Source organism: Mustela nivalis (genome assembly GCF_964662115.1).
Source record: "Mustela nivalis genome assembly, chromosome: 3".
NCBI lineage: Eukaryota > Metazoa > Chordata > Mammalia > Carnivora > Mustelidae > Mustela > Mustela nivalis.
This window is the reverse complement of record NC_139022.1, coordinates 131,563,795-131,584,168: the sequence shown is the minus strand read 5'-3', so window position 1 is coordinate 131,584,168 and position 20,374 is coordinate 131,563,795. Positions and strand designations below refer to the sequence as shown.

At 36.2% G+C, this 20,374-nt stretch overlaps 1 protein-coding gene across 4 annotated transcripts in view; it reads right to left on the bottom strand.

The window, feature by feature from the left end:
* RNF145 (ring finger protein 145) overlaps window positions 1–20,374 on the bottom strand; it is a gene marked incomplete at its 3' end in the record, with an annotated part of 54,373 nt that overhangs the window by 24,924 nt on the left and 9,075 nt on the right. For all 4 annotated transcript variants that reach the window (XM_082724993.1, XM_082724995.1, XM_082724996.1 and 1 more), the window contains 2 exons: window positions 14,221–14,329; window positions 2,507–2,598 (listed from right to left, as the gene is read on the bottom strand). In XM_082724993.1, coding sequence (XP_082581119.1) covers window positions 2,507–2,598; window positions 14,221–14,329 — 201 coding nt within the window. The remainder of the gene's footprint in view (window positions 1–2,506; window positions 2,599–14,220; window positions 14,330–20,374) is intronic.

Genomic DNA, 20,374 nt, shown 5'->3' with positions numbered 1-20,374 from the left:
ATAGCTCCAAGAAGTCTACAACTCTAAGAAATGATGGCATATCAATATTACTCAGTTTTTCATTAAAAGTTCATTAATGAAGTGGAAAAAATGAGTAGAAAGTACTTACTTATGGATTTTATTTCCAATTAACTGAATCTTAATTGGTTAAACAGAGGATCATAGCCACTGATAGGAAAATTTAAGGAGATGTTTCAAATTTATACTATATTGCATCCATCACAGAATAAAAAATAATATTTGACAAGCTTTCTGACCTAGCAAATATAGCTGACATCTAAACAATGCAAGGGTTGGGGGGCCAACAAGCTGCACAGTTGAAAACACCTGCATAACTTTTGGCTCCCCAAAAACTTAACTGCTAACATAGCTTATTGTTGACTGGAATTCTTACCAGTAACATAAACAGTCAATTAATACACATTTTGTGTTTTATATGTAATACATATTGTACTTTTACAATAATGCAGGCTAAGGAAAAGAAAATATTATTTTAAAAAATCATAAGGAAAAGCAAATACATTAACAGTACTGGATTTTAAGTGGATGACCCACGTGTTCAAATCTGTGTTGTTAAAGGGTCAGCTGTATTTTCACACTGAATGTTACCACTATTGAATATACCAACTCCTAGGATACAGTCCTAACTCAGCATTTTTTTTCTCTTATTGTCTTTTAAAATCCACTCTGTGAAGACTAGTGTTCCCCTGTCCCTAAGGCAAGTCCTGTAATTTTTCTCTTCTAGCTGAGGTTATAGTCTCAACTGAACAATAGCCAGTACTCTGAAACTGATTTAAAGTTGAGGCCTTTCCCTTACTCCACAGCTCAGGCCTCCTACAGGGCTAAAGACTGAAAACCCACAATTGTGAGAGAGGTGGGAAGCATATGACAGGCTTTGTCTTCTTTCTCTAAGAGCACCATTGCCCACTCTTCCTGACTTATCCAGGGTTGAAGCATGTAGGGAAGGAGAGAAGTAGGAAATTCTTACTTGCCTATGCTCTTACAATGATAGGGTGTGGGTGCACATGAAGCTGGAGCATAAAAAAATCGCCTTGGGGTGCCTGTGTGGCTCAGTCAGTTAAGCTTTGACTCCTGATTTCTACTCAGGTCATGATCTCAGGGTCATGAGATCGAGAGCCCTGCGCTGGGCTCTGCACCCATCATGGAGCCTGCTTAAATTAAGATTCTCTCTCCCTCTGACCCTCCACTCACTCTCCATACGTACAGCCCCCCGGCTTAAAAAAATTTTTTAACTCCTTGTCTTTTCTCCTGTGCATTTGTGTGGGTTCTTCTGAGATTGTTCCCATCACTGTGGCTCTCCTAACCTTACTGCTTGTTATATACCCTCCATTTTCAGTTCTTATCTTAACTCCTGAAAATTCAATCCCCATTGAAGTCTTCTTATCCTTCTAAAGGCTCTCTTAGAAGGACCTAAAAAAATCCCATGGACTCTTGGGGGCCCTTTTCTAGTTCACAGGAAACTAATACCGTTTGCCCACATACATTAGAAGATACAAGAGAACTCCACAAGACATTTTCACTACATCCACAGTCAGAAAATTCAAGAGCCAGCCAGCCCACTGCTGGCACTGATATCTTATTAGAATTATATTATGAGCCACATTTTTAATTTTTAACCTTCTGGTAGCCTCATTTTATAAAAAAATAAAACAAGAACAACAACAACAAAAAAAGCAGGTGGAATTAACAATATATTTTATTAAACCTAATATACCCCAAATATTATCCCATAAACATTCAACATACATTAAAAAATTAACAAGACATTTTGCAACCTTTTTTATACGAAGTCTTAGAAATTGGGTGTATTAGACTTACAGTGTATCTTAATTTGGATTAGCCACATTTCAATAGCTACATGTAGCTAATTTTAGATGGCGCAGCTTGAGATTTTACAGACTGGGTCAGACACCAGTTCACAGTATCCCCCCTAAGCCACAGAAGACATGTGACTCTCCAAATAGTCTACTGCTGAATTCTTGACATGTGAACGGTTGGGGAGGTATTTCAGAGAAAAGAGCTCTCAACAGAAATCCTCCTTTTCTAATATTCAACCTTTTATCATCCTCTAGATGGATGAGATTAAGAGTCACAAAATAGGTTTTCTCTCACTTCCTTTTTTGCAATTGTCACATAGGTAGTGTCACTTTGGACTGTATCTACATTGTTTGGGGTTATTAGCCAACATGCCTATTTTTAACATTGTGCTACCTAAATACTTCAATCATGTCTCAAGTTCTTGATGTTTCTGGCAATTTATTTTTGACCACAGTGATGGCTTTCAATAACAATAAATAACTTTAAAACATTATATATTTAATTTTAATCTCACAAAATAATAACCAGCTTTATTAACCTTCTAAATAGTTAAAATATCATTAAAAAACACAAGTACCTATAGACTATGTATGATTTTAAGCATGTAAAGAAGACAGTAAAACTAACTGATCCCCACCTATACTTTTAATTCTTTTATAATACTTACCTATTAAGGCTGTGGTAAACCGATTCATGGAGAGAGGTTCTAAATACATTGGTCCTTCATAGGCAGACTCCAGTTCACTCCTGACATAGTCCCTAAATAAGTAAAATAGTAAAAATGTTTTAGATACACTCCAAGCACATACGGAAAAGAAAAGCAGCTAAACTACAGTATTCTTATAAAAAGCATAGTATTATGTTAATGACATCTCTCTCCGTATATATACTGAGAAAAAAATTAGGTATAAAGAATTATGTAAGGATGGACTTCATTTCCTTCTTCTATGCACTGGATTGGAATTTACCAAAAAGTGAATTTTATGATGCAGAAAAGACAGCCAAAGCACTACTTTATGGGATTTTCTTTCTTCCCAAGGCATTATTAAATAACTATTCCCAGTAAAAAAAAAAAAAAAACACTGAGACACCATCCCTCAACCCTACTGCTTAACTGATAATACTACATCAATAGTATTACATCAAATTTCCCCTCTTTTGGCTCCCTTCCACCATCCTGCCTATCTTATTTTCCCCAAAGTTCTATCCCCACTTGTACTTAGTTACAAGTAAATCACAAACTAGTTAGAAAACTGGCTCACAGCAGAACAACCCTTAAAAACTGTCACTTTTGACTCTTTCAAGAATCTATAATTAGGTTTATAACATGTAAGAAAGCTAAGATTTATTTTGAAGCAAATTTTTTTAAAAGACTTTTTAAAATTTATTTATTTGACAGAGAGAGAGAGATCACCAAATAGGCAGAGGCAGGCACAGAGAGTGGGAAAGCAGGCCTCCTGCTAAGCAAGGAGCCCAATGCCGGGCTCAATCCCAAGACCCTGAGATCATGACCGGGCTGAAGGCAGATGCCCAAACTTCTGAGCCACCCAGGCGCCCCATTTTGTAATAAATTTTAAATCACATCTACTATTTCTTTTAAAATTGAATTCATTTAACATGTGAGTACTGAGAAATAAGATATAAATAGGAAAGAGCCTTTACAAACAGAAAACAGAACTTCCAGTGCACATCCAGGAAGCACAGGAAAGAAAAACTTAACTTACTATCAGTAAGCTAAGTAGTAACACTAGAAGATTATGGTCTTAAGTTCCTGACAACAGATAAGGAAATTTGTGTAAAAAAATTCTCTTCTTCAATTACTGAATGTTTTGTTCATTGTACTTAAAACAGTTTGAATATTTCTAGTATATCTGAACAAACCCATGGCTATATTTACTTTTATCATGAAATTACTTCCTATTAGGCAATAAAGTTGAAATCCTTTAGGGTAGCACAGCCAAATAAGACATGACCCTTACATAATCCGCAAGGAGAGTACTGACAAAAAAAACAAAAAACAAACAAAAAAAAATCAAAATTAAAAACTAAAATATATTTTATGAATGGAAGTAGTTTGGGAGACAATTATAAAAAATCAATAATGGACCTAGATTCATGGGTGATTTGGCAATTCTCTATCATTCTTTGATAACTATTTATAGCAAATAATAAATCAATAGTCTCTTTTTACTGAAATTCTCAAGAACAATGATTTTAATGCAGTGGTTGTCAATCAGGGGTGATTTTGACCCTGACAGACATTTTGCAATGTCTGGAGACATTTTTAGTTGTCACAATTTAGAAGGGCTGGGGCTGCTGTGAGGGCCTAGATTAAGAGTGCTGCCACAACATTCTACAGTGCACAGGACAGCCCCACAACAAAGGACTACCCAGTCCAGACGTCAGTGGTTGAAACTGTGAGAGGCATAAATGCTATATATGCAAATTACATATGCATACCTGATTACTACATTACTAGGTAACTATCAATGTGAATTTATCATATTTTACAAAGTTTGGGGACAGAAAACTGAAGAATTGAGAGAATTATGAAATATATATTAAAATACACATAAAATATCACTTAACATTCATGAAGTCTTTGAAAATACTATTAAAGAAAGAAATCTATATTTGAAAGAGCTCTAACCTGAGTCCTCTAAAGCCAAATAATTTCTTTGTGGCCACAGCAGAACCCTCTCCAATAGGTCCATTTACAAAGAGGGAAAACCCACAAAGACAAAAAGCAGATTGATGCTTGCAGGGGATGGGGGATAGGAAAATGGAAAGGACACATAACAGGTACTGAGTTTTACCATGGGGTGATGAAAATATTCCGGAATTAGATAATGGTGATGGTTGCATGACATTACAAATTTAAGATATACCAATGAATTGTTCACTTCAATTTTATGTCAATTCAATAAAAGGGCAATAGGGGTACCTACAAAAGCTCTACTTCTCTCTCTCAGGAAGAGCCGAAAGTTGCTCCCAAAGGGCTCAGTCCCCAGGAGCAATCTCAAGTGGGATGGGGGAGGGAAGAGAAATTGCAGGGTTGGGTTCCTTGACATGCCCTCTCTCCCTTGTTTGCTTTTGTCATCATATTAGTGATGTTTTATATATAACACAGCAAACACTATTCACAATTTCTTACTGTTGAAACATTTAACTCTTTTGTATTGTTTCCTACTATAGTTTACCTTTTTTTTACAGCTTCTTTGCCTTTTAAGAAATTCTAACTTCACATAATGAAATTTGTAAGGAAAATTAACATTCTCTATACTTTTTCCTTTTAACCTCAAAAAGAATTTACTATATACATAATATGTTGCTAGCACACCGCTACTCTCTGGGAAGACTACAACAGACAAGAGAGACACAAACCTGTTAGCCATGGAGTTTAACAAACCAGAAAGAAAAACAAACATCAAACATACTATTTAATCTAATAATTAATTACAGTTGTGATAAATGCTATAAAAACAGAGAATGATTTTCATTTTAATTCTTTTTCGGTATCCATACTTCATGACTTTGTGATTTGACAAGATTATAGGACACTAAAGGGAGATGTGCCTTCCAGAAGAATAACCAACCTTCAGGCCCTAATGACAACACCATGGTATTAAGCAGCTTCCTCCCATTAGCTCTCTGTGGTGCAATCCTCTAGGACCCTAAGAATAGCTCTCCTCAATGCTGCAACCTCCCCTATTTATGTGCGACCTGAGCCACTGAACCAATAGAAATTAACACCTTCTCTAGACAACTTAGACCCTTTCTCCTTTTTTCAACTCCTATCTATCAAGACAGTCCTTCAAAATCCTCCCTGTTTGGCTGACTCAGCAGTAAGCCCCACCTCAGCAAAGAGGGTCAGGCCCAGAAAGCCTGTAATCCCTCTTTGGGCCAGCTGAGCTAGGCTTGCCAGAGCCAGGGCAGTGGCTTCAGTGAGGGCTGAACTACTGGTCTCAGAAGGAACAATGAGCTGTCCCTTCTGAAAGAAGAATCTGGACTGCATCCCAAACTGTATGGAAGAACTAAAACACGGATCAATGTTTGAACAAAGATCTCTATATCTAAGTTATGAACGACTTCACAGCACCCCACACTGAGAATGAAAACTTGATTACTCAAGTGTCTCAATAGAGTGGGTCACTCACAATGTAAATAAGACGGTAAGCCAAATAAGAAGGATCCAGAGAAGGTATTATGCAAAATTCCATGAGTCATTTTAGGCCAAAAATTAATCTGATGCAATAGCCATGAAATTCTAATTTTTAAAAAAATTTAACAATTCTTTTAAGACTGAATCAGATGAGGGCAGCTGGGTGGCTCAGTGGGTTGAACCTCTGCCTTCGGCTCAGGTGGTGACTCCGGGGATCAAGCCCCACATCGGGCTCTCTGCTCAGCAGGGAGCCTGCTTCCTCCTCTCTATCTGCCTGCCTCTCTGTCTACTTGTGGTCTCTGTCTGTCAAAAAAAAAAAAACTGAATCAGATGAAACGTTCAAAAGCAGTATTTGATTTTTCAATTTAGATTTTTTTAAAGCTGTTTAAAAGTTGTTTTTTTTTTTTAAATCTAGAACATTTAAATAGTAAAATATATTAGACTGGTCAGAAGCAAGAATCCCTGCCATCTACTTATAACTGAAAAAAATCCTTCCTTTCTTAAACTTTTTTCATTTGTGCAATTTGTGCAATACAACAATCAACCCCGAGCACTAATAAACACTGAAAATCTACTTCTCTGATCCCCTGTGCTAGCCTATTCTCCAGTGACTAAAACTGTTTGGGGGCATAAGAATGTGTGAGATATATGAAAAGGGCCTCAAGGATAGCTTGCAATTAGAAAAGTTCTTGCTATAAGGAGAAGCATACAAATTACAAAAAAAAAAAAAAAAAAAAAAGTAACAACAACAAAATCTAGAAGCTTACCAAAACTCACCAACTGACCCTGTAACAATCTCTTAAGGAACCTAACAACCTAGAACAATTTGTACATTCTGGCCATTTTAATGCTTTCACACTGTTAATTCCAGAGAAACCTAATCTACTTTTACAGAGAATTAAGCCGCGAGCTCTCAAAAAGCTTTCTTATGCAATATGTGCAAACAAAGGGCACTGCAATTTAAGGAATCCCAGATACTGAGATGTTCTAACACTGGATTTGAGTATCTACTATACCCTAAACAATGTGCTAGTAATTGTTCATTTACTTACACTGTTCTTTCTTAGCTTCTTTGTGACCCCCTACAGAAATATTTAGTGTCTGGAGCAGATAATGTTCAAAAGAAGAAAATATATAAAACACTGAAATGTGTCAATTTTATTCCTGTCAAAATTAAAAGCTGGGTATAGAATGATAAAATTCATTTATATCATTTATTAACAGCAGTGGTTCTCAACAGAGGAAAATCTTGTTCCTCAGGTAAGCATATTTGGCAATGGGATACTGTGTGGTTTCACAACTGCTGGAGAGGGTGTGCTCTGTGATCTAGGGAGCAGAACATACTATAATACACAAGACTGTCCCCAGAGCAAAGCATGACTTGGCCCGAAATGCTAATAGTCCTGTAACAGAGAAACCTTAAATGAGACAAACTTTCGTGAAATGGGGAGCTTATTATCTGTATTTTACATACACATAACTTTTGGGGAAGTTTTACATTTGAAATCCTACTTACATACCAGAGACCAGGATGAAAAGGAGTACACTTTCAATCTTATGAAACCCAGGGTCTCCTAATTCAACTTACACACATACAAAACAGACATGTTAGTTCATAAATCTAACAATAAAACAAGGAATTTAAGAATATTGGAGCTTAGGGGTGCCTGGATGACTCAGCTGGTTAAGCGCCTGCGTTTGGCTCAGGTCATGATCCTTGAGTCGAGTCCCACATCGTCCTCCACAGGGGACTCCCTGCTTGGCAGGGAGTCTGCTTCTCCCTCTGACCCTTCCCCTTCTCATGCTCTCTCTCTCTCTCTCTCTCTCATTCTCTCTCTCAAATAAATAAATAAACAAAATCTTTAAAAAATAATTTAAAAAAAGAATACTAGAGCTTAAAAATTTTAGAGAAAAACACACAACTGTGATGTAAATCAAGACCATACCCCCATAGGAAAGGTCATGTCAGTTGTCAAGTTTTTCTTTTTTCTCCTATAGTTCTGGATAGTCTCGATTTTAAAGTAGGATTTATCCTGGAAAATATATTCCTTACATTACTCAAAATGAAAATCACGTTTAGTAATTTTAAGAGTTAAGGAACCTGAAACATAGAAAATAAAATATTAAATGTTCATACTACATCAACTGAGGTCACAGATTTTCTAAAGTTTAATTCCTCTGAACTATAAGCAATATCCATTCTAGACATATTCTAAACAAGTTTTTATTCACTTAAGGGTAATCAGCTTCATTATCTGAGTACATGTCTTTTTTTTTTAGATATATTTATTTGAGTGGAGGAAGGAGCAGAAGGAGGAGAAGCGGACTCAGTGCACTAAGGAGGGAGCCCGATGTGGGGCTGGATCCCAGGACCCTGGGATCATGGCCTGAGCCAAAGGCAGATGTTTAACCAACTGAGCCACCCAGGTGCCCCTATCTGAGTACATGCCTTAAGGGAAAAGAGAAACCCAGCTTTTCAAGAGCTTATGAAATTTTCAATTTGCAATAACTTTTTATATAGCCAGTTTCTGAAGTACCAAATAAATTACTTAAATAATTAATTACTTAAATTAGCCAAATACTGATTTTCCTTCTTAGTACCATACTACACTCTGCCTTGATATACCTAGACTGAATGGTGAAAAATATCTGTAAATCATATAACTGATAAAGGACTTCTATCTAGAATTGAGATGTATTACATCCCAATAATAAAAAAAGACAATCCAATTAAACAACTGGCAAAGGATCTGAATAAACATTTCTCTAAAAAGATTTATAAATGGTAATGAACACATGAAAAAATGCTTAATATCATTAGCCTACAGTGAACTGCAAATCAAAACCAGATGAAATATCATGTCACATTTACTATGATGGCTATACTAACAAAGACAGATTTTAACAAGTGTTGGCACGGATATGGAGAAACTGAACCTTCATACATTGTTGTAAAAATAGTATGACTTTGGAAAATAGAATGGCAGGGGCACCTGGCTGGCTTAGCAGGTAGAGCATGCAACTCTTGATCTTGGGGTTGTAGGTTGGAGCTGCATGTGGTGTAGAGATTAAAAATAAAATCTTAAAAAAAAAAAAAAAAAAAGAGGAAGATAAAATAGTACCGCAGTTCCTCAAAAGGTTAAACACAGATACCATATGATCAAGCAATTTCACCTTAAAGTATATGCCCAAGAAAAAACAGTATACAAAACCTACCCATAATGTTCACAGCACTACTCATATTAGCCAAAAAGTGTAAAGAACCTGTGTCCATCAATAAATAGACGAACAAAGTGTGGTATATTCATATAACAGAATATGATTTGGACAGAAAAAGTACTGATACATGCTACAATATGGATGAACCTTAAAAACATGTTAAGTGATAGAAGCCAAGGCTACAAGACCACATACTGTGTCTCTGTGAAATGTCCCCAATAGGCCAATCCATAGAGACAGAAAATAGACTGACCGTTGTCTAGGCTTGAGGGGAAGAAGATTAATGGAAAATGGGGTGTGACCATGGATGGGTGCAGGGTTTCTTTTTGGAGTGATGAAAATGTTCTAAAATCAATCATCGTGATGGTTTCCATAGTTCTGTGAACATACTAAAACCATTGAGCTGTAGAGCTGTATCCTTTAAATAGGTATGTAAATTTTATCTCATTAAAACTGTTATTTAAAAAAAAAAGCTGTTATAACTTTATAGTTATAAAGTTGCCACATGAAATCTGAACCATTACATTTTTTAAAACTAAAAACTTCAGCCTTAGAATTTCATAATTAGTATTTCCTTAGTATTTCATAAATGTAATACATTCAAGCCTCAATATTTATTAATGTAACATATTATGAATAATTTAAGGATAATACATCCTTGCTAAACTTGAGACAGCACCATATACTATACAGCATAATAAAATTCTAAACATGCTTAGAATTTAGAAAATTCTAAAACATCTTGAAATTTGTTAGTTTAATAACAAAACTAACTCCATAAAATGGGCATTGTCTTTCTTTACATTTTCAAAAAAGCAACTTACCAAAGTAACATACTAAGTAGTGAAACTAGTTCATACCCAGTCTGAATTTAAAATTCATTTTCTTTCCCTTAACAATGTGCCTCCCTATGAGGAATACACTAACAATCAGAAAACTTATTCAAGTTAAAGTCTGAGATTATTCCTTCCCAGCTATTTGTCCACTTCAGTTTTTTCTTCTATAAATCCAAAAGGATTATTAATAAGGATCAAAATGAAATTAAAAATGGGAAATATTTTTGTATACTGTAAAATTTTATTATAATTCTTTTTACTTAAAATAAGTTTGATTTTCTAATAAAAATAAACTTTAAACATTAGAAGAAACATTCCTATAAATTAAAAATAAAAAGTTAAAACTTCCACCAGAAGAATGGTCAGAAAGAGGCTGGTCTTCATTTGTGACATTGTCAGGGTTCTCTTTATCCTTACATAACAGAAGTTTGACCTCTAAAAAAGTCTGTATGGTAATACTATATATAAAAACAAAGCTACATGTTTTTCAGTCATCACTACACCATTAAACCACATGGAAACCAAAAAAGCATGAGGGAGAGGGTAGGATCATTGTTTTCTCATCCAGAATTATAATAAAAGCAACAATTTTCATACCTCTATCTTCAAGTTTAGGATTTTGAAGATTAATCAAAGAAACCATATCAACTCTAAAGGGCTATCATTCTATAGTGATACCATGAAATACTCTGATTTAAAGTCATTTTTAAAAGAATGCTCATAAAACACTGCTGCTCAATAAAAACAAAACATAAGAATGTTAGTTAAAATTCACTGAGCACAGAGGGAGCACTCTTGATTTTCGCCTGGGTCGTGGTCAGGGGCCGCAGGATCAAGCCCCATGGCAGGCTCCGTGCTCTGTGCCCAGTCTGCTTGTCCCTTTCCTTCCCCTTCTGCTCCTCCACCCGTTTGCTCACTCGAGCTCTTGCTCTCTAAAAAAAAAAAATGACTGAGCACTACACCCCAAAAAACAAGTAGTCCAACTAAAAAAATGGGCAAAAGACACAAACAGTCATTTCTCAAAGACAACATACAGATAGCCAATAGACACATGAAAAAATGCTCAGCTTCACTCATCAGCAGGGGGAAAAAAAAATCAAAACTGCTAGATATCCCATCATACCATTTCAGAATGGCTGAAATCAAAAACACAAGAAACAACAAGGGTTGTCAAGAATGTAGAGAAAAAGGAACCCTCTTGCACTGCTGGTGGGAATGCAAACTGGTGCAGCCAATGCGGAAGACGGTATAGAGGTTCCTCTAAAATTTAAAAATAGGGGAGCCAGGGTGGCTCAGTCATTAGACATCTGCCTCCAGCTCATGATCCCAGGGTCCTGGGATCGAGCACAGCATCAGGCTCCCTCCTTGGCGGGAAGCCTGCTTCTCCCTCTCCCACTCTCCCTGCTTGTGTTCCCTCTCTCGCTGTGTCTCTCTGTCAAATAAAATCTTTAAAAAAATAAAATTTAAAAATAGAACTACCCTACAATCCAGTAATCACACTACTGGGTATTCACAGTAGGCTACAAAGACACTAATTCAAAAGGATATATGCACCCCTACAGTATTTACTACAGCATTATTTACAAAAGCCAAATTGCAGAAGCAGCCCAAGTGTCTACTGATGGATGAATGGATAAAGGAGATGTGGTGAGCACACACACATACACAGGAATATTATCCAGCCATAAAAAAAGAATGAAATCTTGCCGTCTGCAATATGGATAGAGCTAGAGAGTATGATGCTAAGCAAAACAGAGAAAGACATTTAAAAAACATATGTGGCATTCAAGAAACAAAACAAAAGGGAAAAAAGAGAGTGAGAGACAAACCAAGAAACAGACTATAGAGAACAAACTGAAAGTTACCAGAGGGGATGTGGGCAGAGGGAGGGAGAACAGGTGAAACAGGTGATGGGGATTACAGAGTACACTTATCATAAGCACTGAGTACTGTATAGAACTGTTGAATCACTGTACTATACACCTGAAACTAATATAACACCATATATTAAAATTGTATTGGAATTAAAAAACTTTTCAAAAAAAGGAAAAAGATTCACTGAGTACTTACATGTCAAAAATTATGCTAAGAGCTTTATATGCTTTATCTTACTGAATCTTTATAATAGCCCCTTAAGATATTACCACTATTTTACAGGTAAGGAAATTGAGAACTATCTTTCTAGTAAGTGACACTGAGGTTATAAAGTAATAAATAAGGAACATGGTATTTGAAACTCTCCAGTCACCCATCCACTTATCCAAAAGATATGGCACTTATAAGTGGCCAGGCACTCATCTACACACAAAAAATGATGAATCAAAAGCATATATACTCTACTGTATTATACTCTACAGACACAATTTTTGCTTAAAAATGAATAAAGATAGAGAAGTATCTCTACCTCTGGAGCTTGAGCTCACATTCAGAGGTGTCCTGGGAAAGGCCACAGGAAGAGACTATGTAGGGTTTGGGGCTGGTGGTGCTGCAGTGGGAAGGACATCATGTTGTCTGTGTTAGTACTAGCCCCTGGACTCCTACTCTAAGCTATGTGGAAAAAGATGCTACAAATCTACTTCATGTTCCCATGAAGGAGTCCAAGACACAAAGACATACTCGTGTGACACAAAATTAGAAAACTCATGTCTTCACTTTAGGGTAAAATGCAGCTCAGTTGAAGCACTGTTAGGATTGTAAGAAATGTAGAACTACCCTGGTAGCTCCAGATTTTGCAACTTTGACACCTAAGGACATACCCTGGGCAAAACAGCAGATGTCAGTGAGCAAAACACCACCTTCCAAGTACCATTTTGAGTAGAGGAAATTGGCCAGACAGGAAAAGAGGAATGGAATGTGAGAAGACTGAGTTTCTACAGAGCACTTTGGCGCTTCTGAGAAATAACTGGGTAAGTATTAAGGAGGATGAAGGGCCTACTTGAACAACAAGAGACGAGAGTCAGTGACTTTTATTACTTTCACTCTTTCATATCCATGAAAGTGGTGAAAACTGGAAGATATTAAAAATAATTTGAAGGAAATGCCAAAATTTTAACAGGTCTGTCTCTGGGTGGTGTAATTTCAGTTGACTATTACTGCCTTTAAATTTCTGTATTTCCCAAGTCACCTATAGTGAACAGTGTTATTTTATAATCAGAGAGTAAATAAAGTTTCTACCATTCAATTCTAGTAATATAAAAGTGCTATTTTAAGATTTTCAAGCCCACACCAAAATCTGTTTTTCAGACCAGATAGCTACATCTTGTTAAATATGCAAAGTAACCATCATTCTTTTTAGGACTGGGAATATATTTCATTATGGTTATACATTTCAAACAAGATTAAAAAAATTAGAGGTGCCTGGATGGCTGAGTCAGTTGAGTGTTTTGACTCTTGATTTTGACTCAGGTTATGATCTCAGGATTGTGAGATCAAGTTCTGCATGGGACACTGCACTGGCTGTGGAGTGTGCTTAAGATTCTCTCCCTGTCCCCTCCCCCCACATTTTACACATGCACTCTCTTAAAAAAAAAAAAAGAAAAGAAAAGAAAAGAAATTATACCCAGCAAATTTATTTCTGCCCATTACATTTACTGTATGGCTTTTAGTTTCCCTGTATTTTAACACTCTGTTCCAAAGGAGGAAGCTCATTTTCCCTAGCAGACCACAGTCTTAAAAATTAAGACTCGCAGACCTAAGCTAACACAGTATTAAAAGTTGCAGAACATCTGGGCTATACCATGAACCTCACCAAATAATTTATATAAATCCACTATATACATGGTTGCACCGATTCTCAAGCAGCATAAACTGCCTTCCTAAAATGGTGAAAGTAATCAAGTCCATAATTGCTCAAATGTTCTACAGCTTGTCTTTATAAATTCTTTTCTTAGGTAATTTAGAAAAGCTCATAAGTATCTCTGTAAACATAATCTCAAAGCTTACTTCATGTTAAGATCGTTTTTTTAAAAGCAGAAATAAAATTTGAAGCATAACCCCAGCTATTAATTCAATACAAAAATATTTATTTAGGAAACAAATACTAAAAAAAGTTTGGGATACTTAGCAAAGCCATAGCTTCTTAACAGTGTTCATGAAACCTATGTTTTCAGTAATGAAAAACTTTAAATTCAGTCATACATTTCAAAAATGAGATCACATTCTTACCTGGAGATTTGATGCCCAGCATAGAGGAGCAGGGCAGTCAAAAAATATAGGTAAAGCTGAACCAGATGCTGCCTGGGCAAGGTTAATAGCACAACACTTAAAATATATCCTGGAATAGAAATAAAAAGAGATTATAAATAAAATATGATGCTAATTTAGTCTCCCAATTAATCACACTAAAAAAAGAGCTTAAAGTAAATTATTTTACAATTAGGTTTCACAACTTTGAGTTTTTTACTTCAGTACCAAAGTAAGTTTAATACAGTAAAAACCGCTATGGATTATCTGTTGAAAATAAAGCATTTTTCACTTTTTTGTAGATTATTCTACTTTATAATCAAAACAACACAAAAGGTACAAAAGGACTCCTCTCATGATCTACCCTTCCTTGATGTCTGCTTATTTGTTCTGTATCAATTCTCTTATTCTCTAGTCCAGAGGAAAAACTGTCCTTAATGTCCCTGACGCTGCCTCTTCCACTTGACTCAAGGTCTTACTTTTACAACTCCTAAACACCCCTATCCCCTACATCTTCCTTCTCCCTGACACCAATGCTCACCTCTCTTTTCAATGGATGTATAATGCTCTTCCTACAATCTTGAAGAAAAAGTTCTCTTCGTGCTGATTTTTCCTTTTTCTATTACCTATTTTTCTCATTCCACAGACAATGTTATAAACTATCTCTACTAGTGCTTCCATTTTCTAGCCATCCACTATTCCCTCTTTATTCTCTACAACCTACAAACTCTACAGAGCCCTGCTTACTAACGTCCACTCTAAAAAACCTCAGCAGTCAACTGCTTACTTGTCAAATCTAAAACATCCTGCTTATCCTTGTCCCAGCACCTCAAGCAGCCACCCTCAAAACTGGCTCCTTGGATTTTCTTTAAACTTCCAAATTCTCCCCTCCACTTTCTTTTTAATCCCCCAAATGAACACAGAAAATTTAGTCCCTGAACAATTGCTTTTCTCTCCAAAAAGTATCTAACTCAAAGAATTTATGTTGTTCCTTCAAATAGCCTGTTCCAAAGGTATGTTATCAACAGTTACTGAGAACCTACCTAGTACACACACACAAAAGGCATCATTTCTTATTCTAAGACATCTCATGTCTCATGATGCCAGACATACCGCTTAAATGATCTCACATACATGTACAAACTGAGTTCCCCCCCTCCTCCCTCAACAGGCTAGCTCAGCCTCTTTTTCTCCTAAATCCCATTCACGCAGACTCAAACCCAAGTTATCTTTTCTGTCACCACCAAGTCTTCCCCATAAGTCTCTCGTGTCACCCATCCTTTCCAGTCCCTATGCCCTACCCAGTGCACTCTGTAATAGGCAGTGTACCAACTGCCATTCTTCTTGCAATCTCTTTCCATCCTCATTCATCCTGCACTTAAGTACAAAACCAACCCTTTTGTCTAGACAACTCTCTTGTTCTAAAAACCTTCAAAAATGCTTAACTTTTCAGTCTGACACTTTAGGTCTTAGGACATCTGGTTCCAGTCTAATCTTCTCTGTTTTCTACTTATTAATGAGTCTTTATTAGGGCATGGTTATCTCTTCTCAGTACCCAGTGCTCCTCTCATACTTAAAGCTAAGAAATCAATCATGCTTAAAGCTACGGAAACAGGAGCAATATGCTGGAGACTAAACAGGTAGAATTCAGATTTCTTGCACATCCAAACTTTAAGAACAATCCAACAGAAATTAGAGATAGGTATTCCTATTTGCTTTTAATTTTCTAAAATAATTTTTCCAATTTATTTTGTTAATCCCCATCTCAAAGGACTTCAGAGGTATTTAAAAGGATGTTTCTTACATTAAGCAAGCATGTTCAGTGGTTGTAGCTGAAGGATTCAATCTACTGCATGAAATCTGTCCTTAAATTTTCTTTTAACGAACTATCATTTTCGTTTCCAGATATTCTTATCTTTCCCTTCTCACGCACATCTCATAAAAAATCCTCTGGAGATGGGACGCTTGGGGGCTCAGTGGGTTAAAGCCTCTGCCTCCTGCTCATGTCATAATCCCAGGGTCCTGGGATCAAGCCCCGCATCAGGCTCTCTGCTGAACAGGGAGCCTGCTTCCCCCTCTCCTCTCTCTCTGACTGCCTCTCTGCCTACTTGTGATCTCTGTCAAATAAATAAATAAGATCTTAAAAGAAAAAAAAAGATCCTATAGACTGAACATAATGATTTATTCAATCTTTCAATTATCCAGTCACTCAACCAATTATTACATGTAAAGTATGACCCATATGCATTCCTAGACATGGAAGATCAAAGAATAAAGTAATCATAGTCTAGTGCAAAAATAAACATGAACAAAAGTGTGTTACAATAAACAAATATTAGAAGGGCTGTGGTTGATTAAATGATTAAGTATGACCTGGACCTAGAAGGGTGAATGGATCTTTACCAGGGTAAGAAAAAGCAGCAGCATCCTTGGATAAGAGAATAGCAGGCATGAAAACCATTAAAAAAATAAAGGATATTTTCAGAAAACAATTAACTCTGTAGGTTACACTAGAGTTTCATGTAAATAAAATAAAAAAGTACTGGCAGATGATCTAACAGAACTGGTGACTAAACACTTCAGTAACGTACACAATAATAAAGGAGTGCAGACTAGGCCATCAGTTCTCAAATCCTTTGGATACACTATAGGTGAGGTAAGAATACAAAAAACAGGGCGCCTGGGTGGCTCAGTTGGTTAAGCCACTGCCTTCAGCTCATATCAGGATCCAGGAATCCCAGGATCCAGTCCCACATCTGACTCCCTGATCAGCAGGGGGTCTGCTTTTCCCTCTGACCCACCCCCCTCTCATGCTCTCTCATTCACTCTCTTTCAAATAAATAAATAAATAAAATCTTAAAAAAAAAAAAAAGACAAAAACCAAAACAACAAAAACGCTATGCCTCACCTATATCCCCATTTCATATTCCAGTGGGAAAATAACTGTGATAACTACAAAATATACCACACAAGAAGTTTCTTAAGCAATGATGAATTCTGCTAAACCAAGAACAATATGAATTAGTTATCTGAATACAACATGTATGTAATCTAGCTACTTGAAAAATAAATGCCAAAACTACGGCTAACACAAATATGCATCACTAGTCACTCTTCAACAAACTACAACAAACTCTACTGATAATGATGAAGCTAATGCAACAGTAATTTACAATTAAAACCCAAGACCAGCAGCACTTAAAAATGATGACCTACCTAAAATAACATTAATGAATGTTTTTAACACCATGTATGAATTTCTGCTATTTATGGATGATTTTAGTAGTGAGGGAAAAAACTGAGGACCTGAAATAAATCAGCAACTTTGGTATGGAGTTGGTAGGGTCAGCTATAAGATATTTAAACAAGTCTTAGTGGAGATCTATGGGTGAGTGGCTTAGAACAAGGAAGTGAAGATGATTCTGATGTTTTAGCTTGGGTAGTAATCAAGAGGGCAGCTTTGCTATTAAGACAGGAGGCACAGAAGGAGGAGGAGGTTTGAAGTAAAGATGATGAGTTCAGTGACCATAAACTCAAGCATCTACAGAATATTTAGGTGAAGATGTCTAACAGTAGTTAGAAATCCATTCAGTACCAGGCACTAGCGAGGTGCTAGGAATGCTGAGATAACAAACCACCCCATTCCTACCTTAAAGGAGCTCACAATCTAGTTAAGAAGGTAGAATAACACAAGGATTTGTAGAATGCAGCATAGTAGAGGTACAAACTGGGTACCACTGGATAATAGTGGAGGAACACTAACACACTAGGTGGTCAAAAAAGCAATGGAAAGTGGACATAGAGATTTACAGCCCAAACTATGTGAGATCACACACACAACAAAAGATGAAAATTAAACACAAAGTCTGGGCCCTATCAACACTTAAGAAGTCTAAAGAGAAAACCAAGAGAGTCAGAAGGAATGGTCAGAAAGTTAGAAAACAGAAACACTGTTCTGAGGAAGTAGTCAACAACTTCATAAACATGGGAGGGTCTGCAGAATGAGGACACAAATAAAGCTCAAGTTTTACATTTTAGGTTAGTCACTAATCACATTAGTGATTGCAGTTTCAGTGGAATTATTCTCATACCCACGTTTTCCCTTCCAACTTCAACAAGGCTAATTTTGGCTCTCATTACCTCTTGCCTAAAATCTTAACTGTTCTTTTTTTTTTTAAGATTTTATTTTTATTTATTTGACAGAGAGAGAAAGATCACAAGTATGGAGAGAAGCAGGCAGAGGGGGAGTGGGAAGCAGGTCCCCCACTGAGCAGAGAGCCCGATGCGGGACTCGTCTGGGATCATGACCGGAGCAAAGGCAGAGGCCCAACCCACTGAACAACCCAGGCGCCCCTTAACTGGTCTTCTTACCTCTGGTTTCTCCACTTGCCCCCCATCCCCACCCCCAAAACAGCAGTCTGTACAACACTAATCACTCTTCTTAAAATGCAGTTCACCTGCTCTAAATCCTTTGCTGACCATCACTACCCACCAAATTAAGTGTAATACCCAATACATTTCAACATTATTTCTGTTTCCCTTTTTATATCCTACACTTTGCAATACAATTTAATAATTAACATTCCACCAATTATATTTAAACAATCACTTCTTTTTGCTATTCTCATAACTCACACTGGAAAGCTTCTCAATTTGAAGGTACAATTATATTCCATAAACATGAACTTTTAACCACACCCCACCTTGATTTTTAAGCTCTTAATAACAAAGGATATAAAAAGGGGAAAAGGAAAAGTCACAACTGCAATAAAAAAAATAAAATATCTAGGAATGAACTTAACAATAAATGCCAAAGACCTCTATTATGAAAACTTTAAAACACTCCAGAAGGCTCAAAAGAAATCTGGAACATAGGGAGGCTCTCTATGTTCATATACAGAGGAGAGTTAGCATCTTTAAGCTATCTCTTCATCTTAACTTCGACTAAGTAATTCTAAAGTTCACATAGCAAAGAGTGTCAGAAAAACTCCGAAAGACAAAGGGACTAAGTCCAGACAATAAAATAGTCTAGGTATTCAGTAAGACCACACACTGAAAGAACAAGAAAAAAATATTCAAAAATGAAACCAAATAGATATGACAATTTAATATATAATAATCAGTTAGGAAAAGCTGAACTACTTAATAAATACATGGAGACTACCAGATAGTTATCTGAGGAAAAAAATTTTACCTGTAACACAATATACATGCAGATAAAATCCTAAGTGAAGAGAAGATGTAAATAATGAAACAAAAATAATGGAATAGAACATGATAAAGAAGTCTTTTCTAGTAACTGAGTCAAAATTCCAAGTTACAAAAAAAGAGATTAAAAAAAAATTCGACCACATTAAAACAAATTCTGCATTAAAAAAATACATATCATAAACCAAAAATCAAGACAACCAACACTGGAAAAAATAATTTCAACCCAAATTGAAATTCAACCCGGTAATTTCCCTACATTAGGGTTAATTTCCCTAATGTATACCAAACTCCCACAAATCAGCAAGAAAAAGTTAAAATCCAGAGAAGGCCAGCTTAACTACTCTCTGTTGGTGCCATGTCTCTTTTCAGCTTGAGCTATATAAAGCACTGCCTGTGCCTTTGGTGAAAAAAGGGGGGATGGGCTAAAATCCCATAGAAAAATGAAGAAAGGGCATAAACCGACAACTCACACATTTTTCTTAAACATGTGGATAAATATAATCTCTCTCATACTAAGAGAAATACAAATAAAAACTAGTTAGAACACACCCATTTTTCACCTACTGGAGTAACCAAATGTAAGAGTTTGATAACACTGTTTAGGTAAGGATATAAAACTACAGGAACTCTCAACCACTATCTGTTATAGGTACAAAACAGTAAAATCCTATGGAGAGCAGTATCAGTCAATATTACAAATGTGTCTACTCTTTCATCCAGAAACTTCACTTCTAGTAATTTATCTCAAGGCTATATTTGCACCTATCAAAATTATAGCTATATAAAATTATTTAGTACAACATTAAATGAAAAAGCAAAAAAGAATAATTAGTTCAATGAATTATGATATAACCATACAAGGATACTCTGCCACTAAGAAACAGAACTGGAGGGCTGGGGGGAGAATGAGGCCTTAACATTTAAT